We start from the raw sequence: 10,050 nt of genomic DNA on the forward strand, positions 1-10,050 counted from the left end.
CAACATATTGCAATATTTGTGCCATTGACTAATACAGAGGCATGGCCACTGAAATATATGTTGTTCTGATCAAAGTAGCAGCATTCTCACAAGTTCTAAATTTTGTGTACATCTTCTCATTACTACTTTTGACATGATTAAAATTATATTGGTAGTGCATCCTGCATAGAAACTTGTCCATTGGAATTGCTTAAATCCTGTGTACTGGATTATTTTGCTTTTTTCTTTTTTCAGTTATCTCTGGCATTTGACCTTTATAGTTCACCGGTGTATATCCATTGTAAATCACATTGCTACGTTAAGCAGTAGTGTAACAGGGGAGCAAAAGTAGAAGGGGAATTCTTGTATAAAATCCCAGCAGGAGACCAGGTGTTGAATTCAAGTTTTTGGACAGGTGATCAAAGTTTGGGCAAGGCATAATGCATTTGAATAGGCTTTGGGGAAGGCTAAAAGGCAATATTCAAGAAAAGCATGCAGATCATTATTGTTGTTTATTGAACAAATTTGGACAGATGTGTGGGATGGTGTCTTTGAATGTCGATGTAGTACCAGAGCAGCAGTCCAGTGGGAGTCTTCGAGGTATTGTGTCAATGTATGGAGCATTTTCTCTTGTGATACTGCTAGCTTTTCTTTTTGTTAGCGAGCAGTTGCAAGGAAAGCAGGAATTTTTTTTATGCTGCTATATTAAGGTCAGAAGCTTTGTGCATCTGTAGAGGAGAGTGAGGCAGAATTTGAGAGTCTTTAATCTCTTCAGTGCATTGAGACAGCAACTCTGAAGAGGAACCTGTATGGTTGCTAGTCTCTTGAAAAACAGACCCTTGGCTGCTCTACAGTAAGCTGTGCCCTGAGGAATCTGTTTTCAAAGTTGATAATGAAGAAGTGAGAGATTTGATCTGTGCTTGCTGTAAAAGCCTGTGTTTTCATGATGGCTTTTTTTCTCTAATAAATTTCCACACCATAGTTGAGACTCTGTTACTTCATTAACCTCAGTTTTCCCATTTATAACCTGTCCCCAACTTCGCTGCATCACCAAACTCATTTTGTCTCCTTTTTTAGTTCAGTTATACGTTTAGTAGCAGGGGGTGAGGAGACCAAAAGTAGCCTAGAAAATGTGAGTTTAAATTGCAGTTTATAGAGAAAGTTCAGCACAAACTGGAATTTGTTTTCCTTCCTTCTTTCTACCATTTCTTCTTTCTTTCTGGATCTGAATAATACTTCTGATTAATTTGAAAGCTTACGTTCCTGCTTGTATGATTTTATAATTTATTTATAATGATATTATAATTTAAAGTGAGACTTTATTTGTATTGTTTTATATAAAACGCAAAAATGAAACAGTGTCAGGTATGAATGTTGCGTTTTTCTTATCGAATGAGAAGTATTTTCTGACATCTATCTTCTGCTTCTCAGGTGGGAGGTGCATTTGCTCCCCCTCTGAAGGATTTGTGCAGGTTCTTGAAAGAAAATCCAGAGTATGGAGTGGCTCCTGAATGGGGAGAAGTTGTAAAACAGTCTGTGAGTATTTGCAGAATAAGATAACTGTGACATGAAATGTATCTTAAAAACAAATAAGGCAAACAGGAAAAAAAAAGGCATGCCAAAAGGCATGCTTTTCATTTCTGGTATTATATTAAATGCAGAATGTGAGTCAATGTTAGCTTTTTTTCTGCCAGCTCAGTTCCCTAAACTGGTTTGCTGGCACAGCTGTGAGTAGGAGGAAGGGAGGGACAGTGGTTGGCAACCCCAAATTAGAGATCTGGTTGAGGGTGCTATAATACTGTGACTTCTTTTTCATCTCATAAATGTAGCCGTGAAGGTTTTTAGGAAAGGTATTAGCCCACAGAATACTTTCTTATTCTTAAAGTTACAGTTAGGAAGATAAATACAATTTTAAATATTTATTTTACATTTTTAATTAATTTACTTTCAGTGTGCACCTTTAAGAAACTACTATTCTCAATCAAAATGTGAACTTAATATAGCTATTTTCTACTACTTTGAATTTCTATTTCTTAGAGGTTTTGTTTTTAGCTAAAAACTAGTGTTGAGATTCCAGTGGAGGGAATGAGGTTAATATATTAATGTATATTTTTAGGACTAGGTCTGCACTACAGCTTCAGTGTTGCCCATGTATTCCTTCTGTATGGATTACCAACAAAGTTAGTGATAAGTGTACTACATTCCCTGGTAGTCCTGTGCCAGCTTCTTATTAGCAGCAAGATGCATTCAGTGAGTTTGAGGTTTTGTTTTGTTTGAGGTTTGTACTTGGTTAAATTTAAAAGAAGGAAGTGTTTTGATAGACTTTGTCCACAGTTCCAGCAAAACAGCAGGTATGCGTTTTCATTATGGGAACTATTACATAGCTGGTATCTCTTTCCTTTTAAGTGTTGTTGGTTCAAGTATGGCGTATGGTTCTGAGTTCATTCCCTGTTTGCCTTGAAGATAAGGACATATTTTGAACTTCAAAAAGTTGTGTTGTATAATAAAGAATAGTTTCTGGGTAACCCAGTTACTCTTCCATTCTATGTGTCTAACAGAAGAGAAGATGGTTTTGTAAATATTCTTGTGAAGTCTCTTTTCCTCACCTACTATAACTTGTCAGAAGTATATTGTATTTATGCTGCACCTTCAGCCTCTGGCAAAGAAATGACCAAGTTAATTTTTTTTCTAGTTCACTATCAACAGAACTTGTAATCTTTCTGTGAAGTTCTAAATGCCAGTCTCTCCAGTACCCTTGTGGGACATTCTGGTAGAAAAAGAGGTAACTAGGAACAGGATTAGACTGCAGTGAATAAAGGTATAAGGAATAGCAGAATTACTTTTAGAATTTAGCAGTTATCCACAGGACAGAAGAACAGACCATGAGTTCTGAATTCCTCTAGTTGTATTAGGCTAGTTTAAATTAGAGATATTTCCTGGGGAAAAAAAGGCTATTGTAGTATGGAGGTGAGTAATAGTTGACCTTGTGATGGCCATTTTTAAGAGGAATTTTCAAGACAATGCATTTCAAAGAGAATATTAGTGTCCGTTGTAATTCTTTCTTCATCGTGAGGCAGGAGGGCTTACAGAGGTGAAGTAATAGTGTGCAAGCCCTAAAAAGAAGTACTCTGAATTTCATTTTAATTGAACTTGAGTCTTTACTATTTATTCTTAAGTTTATGGATGAGGTGAAATAGGATATTAAACAGACAGTAGGAATAATAAAAAGGGCTTGGAGATTGTTGGTCTGTGTGCAATCACACATTTATATTTAACTTTAAATTGAGTAACTAATTTTTTTAATTAAACTGTCAAATGATTGGAATGTGGTAATATTGAAAGCAGTGCTAGTTTAGATCTTAAATTGAGATTGTTCCTATAATTAGCTATATTTGGCTTGGTCTGCAAACAAACCTCAGGATGAGTTAGCAGAGGGTCTGAGAAAATACCTGTGTAGACCTCGCCGTAGAAATGGGCCTTTAGACGTTTGAGATGTAATTAGCACAAAGTCACCACAAATTCCAGTGAGTTGTCTGGAGATGAAGCTGCTGTGCTAACATACCAGAATAATCTTTCACACTGTTACTGTATGCTTGGGTCTTTTGTTTGCTTTTACTTTTCCATCTTTAAGCTCTCAAAATACTAAAAATACCCAATGTGTCTCTTGCAGGGATTTCTTCCAGAAGGTATGTTTGACCGTATTCTCACTGGACCTGTTGTGCGGGAAGAAGTAAGCCGGAGAGGAAGGCGCCCCAAAAGTGAGATTGCTAAGGCAACAGCAGCTGCAGCAGCTGCCACCGCTGCAAGCGTATCAGTTAACCCTCTGCTGGCGAACGGATTGCTTCCAGGAGTGGATCTGCCTAGTCTTCAGGCCTTACAACAAAACCTGCAAAACCTGCAGTCGCTGCAAGTAACAGCAGGATTAATGGGAATGCCGGCTGGTTTAACTACTGGAGGAGAAGCTAAGAACATGGCTGCCATGTTCCCCATGCTGCTGTCAGGGATGGCTGGATTACCAAACTTGCTGGGCATGGGAGGACTTCTAACAAAGTCTACAGAATCTGTTTCAGAGGAAAAAAAGGGAAGCGATTCAAAGGAGGCAGATACAAAGAAAGAAAGGACAGAAGACCAAAATACAGATACTGGTGGTGAAAACTCTGTTTCAAGTTCTCCTTCAACATCCTCTGCTGCTGCAGCTGCCAATCCTCTCTCTCTTAACCCGTTACTTCTGTCCAACATACTTTACCCAGGGATGCTTCTCACTCCAGGCCTTAATCTTCATATCCCAGCTTTGTCTCAGTCTAATATTTTTGATGTACAGAACAGTGAAAGCAATGACACAGGCTCAGCCAAGCCCACAGAAGAAAAGGAGGAAAATTCTAGGGTTGGAGATCAGGAAGACAAAGGGGGAACAGAGCCAAGCTCTCACAATGAAAACAGCACAGATGAGGGTTCAGAGAAAGCAGATGCTTCATCTGGATCTGATAGTACATCGTCTTCATCTGAGGATTCAGATTCTAGTGATGAAGACTGACCCCAGACTCTGCACTTAAATTATAAACTGATTTTGAATTTATTCTTTAATTATTTCATTGTAAATAACCCAGTGTTGAGTGCATCAATGATTTACTGACCGAACATTTCAGTATTTGTTTAGAAGTGCAAACTGCTTTCAGAGACGTTTTGCATGTAATATTTCTTGAAGTTCATAAGTTTCTGAACTTGTATGTACTATCAAATACACAATGGTGTAAAATTACAACAAAAGGCATTATAATTTTGTTGGGGGGTTAATTTTATGAAAATAATGCTCAAGTAAGAGCTGTATATTTAATATATTTGCAGTGAACACAGAATACTTTATGCATATTATTGATTTAATTTGAATATAGTTTTACAGCCTCCTTGACACTTATAATTTACAGATCAAAACTCAGCAATAATTTGGGCAGCTAATGAATGTCATGAAAGCTGTAGAATCTACATAACCATCCATTGCTTTAATTACATGAAAATGCTCTAGTGTTGTGATGCACTGCTGTTTCCAATTCAGGTACAAGTGTGTTTAAAAGAAGATAAATTTTTCCCAATCAGCCAATTAAACTGGCTACCTGTTACCTCAGCTGAGTTAGTTTAGGAAGTTTACATTGGTTTCTATTACTTGTTTTCAGGTTTTGTTTTGTTTTCTAAAGACATCCTGTATATCATGTTAAAATCTGAGTTATTTGAGATATGACTGTTGGTTCCCCCCCCCCCCCCCCCTTATTACAACTGTTCTCTTTGACAGCAGTAAGGGGAAATTAAAGCAAAAACTGTCGTATCTCATGCTACTTGGCACCATGTAGATCTATTTAGTTTACACCTTGCAAAGTTTTGGGCTCCCTCTACAGAATTAAAAGTCCCAAAATGAGGAGTAGTCTCCCCAAGACTCAGAAGAGGCAAACTGTCATAAAGTGCCACTGAAAAGACCTTTCAACACTGCATACTTCATGTAAAAATTGTTTGTTTGCTTTGTTTGTGTAGATTCCTATTTGTGTTTTATGTCATAAAACCTCCTGGAGTTACCAGTTAATAATGGTAAATAAAGTATAGATAGTTTTGAACTCCTTTTGAGTTTAAACTTCTCTGCAGATTTAAATCTGACTAAATATTAAAAATTACCCAAAATCATTATTGGGATATCACTTCATATATTATGCTGAGTTACCCACTAAAGAAAAAGCACTTTGAATAGTAAGGAAGACAAATTATTCCTAGAAACCACAGTAACAGGGCATAAGGCATCTGTTTAAGTCCAAATCCTTAGAACCCTTTACTATATAAAATCTGTCTAATATTTGATGTGTGATATGGTTCCTCCTTCTTCTTAAGCTGCTATTACTCTGACACAGTCAAGGCCCAGATTCACATTTACAGAAATTCTGAACTGACTGAGACTGCAGTTGACCTTGGTTACATCATTTGCGGTCCAAGAATAGGCAAGTGTTAAGAGAAAATAGATACAGGTACTAGTAGAAGTCATTGAAAAAGCTTTACAAAGGGATAAATTTAAAAATAAAAAAAACAAAAACTGTATATTTTGATATAGTTCTGTTGCTTGCTTGTATAGTAAAACAACTGTGTTGTTTTTTATCAAGAACTTTACCAATGAAATATAAGTTTCTATGTGCAAAATAACTAGCCCCATGATTAGAAGCAGTATTACATGTAATTACACAATTATACAAGTACCATTTGGATTGTGCTGGTTACGTATTTTCCCAAATAGTATTCTGATTTTTGGCCCTTCATGCAGTGTCTTAGCAATAGTGAAAATTAAAAACTGCCAAGAGAAGGGGGTAGCAATTCTTCATCATGGAAAAAAAAAGTATTTCATATTTAATATTTTGCCCTTTGTAAGATAGCACTTTTATTTAACTAGGATGCATCTATGAAATAGCCAAAGTTTTACAAACAGTTATTAACTTAGTTTGCTGATGGCGTATGTCAACAATACCATCACTTCCCACCCTTACCCCACAAAACAAATCCTAAATCTTGTGGCTAAAACCTAATTTATATCAGATTTATTAAATAAAGTATTTTCCTAATTATGGTCAAGTGAGTTTGGTTACCATTCTAGTGATTCTTTCTATGTAATAAGGCAATTACAGTTTCAAGTAATGAAGGCTGGTGTAGACTTGAACATAATATATTGGGTTTATTTTTCATCAGTTTCAACCAGAAGGGGAAAAAATGTCCCACTATCAGCTAAACTATATGCACATGCGGTTGTATAAAGTTAAGGGTTATAAGGAAACCTCAGTAGAATTACACTAATACTGAAGTTAAAATTAAAAGGATATCCAAGGTGATGATAAAGTGTGTGTTGGTAGTTACTAAAAGAACCCTAGCTGTTATTGCCTTGTATTTCTATCCCTTGTTTCAGGCTTCATGATCCAAGTCTTAGTCCAGGGTTTTTTTGGACACTTGCAATATTTGCCAGTTGTGTTCTGTGTAGTCTGAATTTGCTTTCTGTAGTTGAACAAGCGTCTTAAAAAGTCATTTGTAATTTATTGAATTACTTTCTATGATGTTCTATAGAGCAAATGGAAGTTTAATTATTTTTTATTAAACATATTCTTTGACTACCCATGATGTCGGCCTCAATATGTGAAAATAGTGCTGTGTGAGGATTAAACATGTATCTTTCAGCAGCAAAAGTTAAGCTCTAAAACTGAAATTATTCTTAAGACCTTCAAAAAAAAAAAAAATATTCAAGCCAAGAATTTTTAACCCAGCATTTTAGGAACACAGTTCACTGAGAAATAAATACAAAGAATTAAGGAAAACTTTCCACAAAAAGGGTGGGCTGAAGTCTTGAAATGGAGAAGTACATACAGGTAAGTATCTCTATTCATAGTAGTTATGACCCCAAAACACTTTGACTTACATAATTTAAATTTTAGCTTCAATTTAGAATATTTTATACTCTAGCTAGCTAACATTCAGATTTATTTTAAAAAAACCCAAACTACTTAGCATTAATCAAACTCTAGCATTCCTCTACTTAGAGCCAGGGACATTTTCAAATTAGACAAATTAAGGCTATGATTTTTTTTTTTAAACACTGCCTCCTTTCAGGCGCGCTCTCACAAGGAAGGAAGGAAAGTGCCATTCACAAGATCCTGCCATAAAGTTATATTCTGCAAAATGAGAACTTTTTTTCTCTGCGTCTTGTCTTCAACCATGAACGAGACCTAAGAGTGCAAAATTCTCATTAGTGTTCCAGGTAAGGTCGTCTGTGCCTAACCCTTTTGTGGTCTCTTCTGTGTATAAGGGAGGCTGGTTTGGGAAATTCTTGGGATCCTAATGTCAGATATGGTATCATCATCTCTTTCACCAGTGCTCACCAAACTGATAGCATGTCCTCGAGCTGTTTTCTGTTCTGAGAAGAGAACCGCTTCTGTTCTGGGAACTACTGTGTCGGCTCCTCTGCTTCACGCTGTTTGATCTCTGTTCAGCTTCTCAAAACAGGTGGTAGGAGCTCGGCTTTTTGCTCCTGTAAGGCAGATTTCTAACTCCTAGTCCCTAAATAACATAAGTGTACACTGCTTCATTTTTTTAATTAGCAAGTCTAACCTAAACAAACTTTTTTTTTTGCTTTTTAGTGTTATTAATGTTTCTCAGAGTCATGAAATGAAGAAACATTCTCCTTTTCAAAAGACAGATGGAATCTTCTTGTAATCATTGGTCGTCATCAGCGGAGGCTTAAGGTAAAATACCGGATGTTGGAAGATACCTGATAAAGTCATGCACACTGACAAAATAGCATCAGCAGTATCAAGAGACTGGCTGTGTTGGGAAGGTCCCAGGGAGAATACTGGGGGAAAGGTTTCTGTGGTGTTTTTTCTCTTGACCAACTCTTGGGAGTATTTGTGTAATCTTGGACTTTCCTTATTAGGAGATCAGACTTTGCCTGATATGTATCTAGCCTTATCTGGGAGGCCACTCTGTTTCCCTGCAGGTAGACAACATTAACCACCACTTCAAAAATTTCTTGTCACAGTCAGTCTTCGCTATTTGGGGACAGTAGAGTCAGGGCCTGTGCTATGACTGTGCAGTATTTGTTTGCCCTCAAGATTTGCTGCCTGGTTCTTGTATTTTGCAAGGAAACTACAGTTTATTGTCAAAGTCACCAGGATAGAAAGCACTTGAGGCCATTTGCCTTATTTTTGTGCAGCCCTACTTTGAAAAGGTTCACTAGTTGTTCTGTGAGCTGCAAACGGTGCCTGTGTCTCTGGAGTGCCACCTGGCTGAAGAGCTCAGCTTGCCATGGCTGCATTCCCCAGTGTGACTGGGGGGGGGGGGGGGGGGGCCACAAAACACAGAAATACCTGAAGCCCTTTGATGCTCTAAGTACCATTTGTAGTTCGCACAGAAGTCCATTTCATAGCATGTTCATAAGCTAAGTTTTTGAAACTTCAGTAAAAAATGTATTTTATTGTAGGATAGCCTAGCAGCTGTGAAGGGCCCAGACTGAGAGGATGTTTGTGGTATCCCCGTTAAGAGTTTTGCATTGGTGGCAACACTCACTAGTGGCTGTAACTTACTCTTAGAATATTGGTAGATATAATATGGAATCTAGTAGTGGAAATGATTGACGTAATTAACATGGTAAATGAGGATATCTCTTTATTTCAATGTTCATGTTGAGCGTTGCTATTGTCTTGAATAAAAGTCTTGCTGCTTTGTAAGGGGGAAAAGGGGGGGAGGGGTGGAGGAACAAGTGAAGTCAAGTCCTTGAGGATGAAAGGAGCTTTCGCTGTCTCTTTCTGATGTGTTGCTCTTCATCCTTTGGAAACTGAAATCACCCGATTCACTTCCAGTTATTGGGACAGCCCCGTGAAAGTTTTGACTCAAACAAAAGTGATTCAAATCAAAAGTGAATGTTTGGTATTTTGTGGCTTTGTTTTGAAATTGTGTTTTTCTTCAGAACCGTCTAAAACTCTTCAAATGTATTTGAAGAACTGAGTGTCATTGCTTCTACTGTGTTGTATAAATGCTCTGCCCAGCTGCCTTTAACAGAACTTGGCATTCATTGTCTTTTGGTTTTATTTAACGGTCCCTTATGATAGCCAAGCAGTACTGCTTTTGTTTTGCTCATGCAGATCTCAAAACCTTACAAAGTGTAACCGACCACTTTCTGTAATAATCCGTTACGAGGCCCCCGCGCCCCTCCGCTCCTCGCTGCCGCGGCAGCAAGCCCGGCGACAGCAGGGGCGACGGCCGGGCAGAGAACAGGAGTCTGCCTCTTCTCTCGCCGCTCCTCCGCCACAGCAAGCCGTCCCGACGCTTCCCGCTGTTCACCGGGGCCGGGGCGCTGCCGCGTGTGACGCGCACGCGGTGACGACACGAGCGCACAGCCTTCCCTCCCGCTGCATTCTGGGAGCAGGGGCAGGGAGCGCTGCCGCAGTGCATGGTGGGAGGGGAGGTCGGTGGCGTCGCCCGAGGCGCGGTGCGCCTGCGCGCGGCCAGGAGGCGGACGGGTCGGGCGTTCGCCCGCCGCCCAATGGGAGGCCGCGGCGCGCC

The 10,050-nt window shown here is 38.7% G+C and overlaps 1 protein-coding gene across 1 annotated transcript in view; it reads left to right on the forward strand.

The window, feature by feature from the left end:
- The window catches only part of CHD9 (chromodomain helicase DNA binding protein 9), a 98,628-nt gene extending 93,406 nt beyond the window's left edge, over positions 1-5,222 (forward strand). The window contains 2 exon segments of the mRNA XM_050904319.1: positions 1,411-1,515; positions 3,650-5,222. Of these exon segments, the coding sequence (XP_050760276.1) occupies positions 1,411-1,515; positions 3,650-4,513 (969 nt within the window). The 3' untranslated portion in view covers positions 4,514-5,222.
- The last annotated feature ends 4,828 nt before the right edge of the window (positions 5,223-10,050 follow it).

This window comes from Gymnogyps californianus, chromosome 12, assembly GCF_018139145.2.
Source record: "Gymnogyps californianus isolate 813 chromosome 12, ASM1813914v2, whole genome shotgun sequence".
Taxonomy (NCBI): Eukaryota; Metazoa; Chordata; class Aves; order Accipitriformes; family Cathartidae; genus Gymnogyps; species Gymnogyps californianus.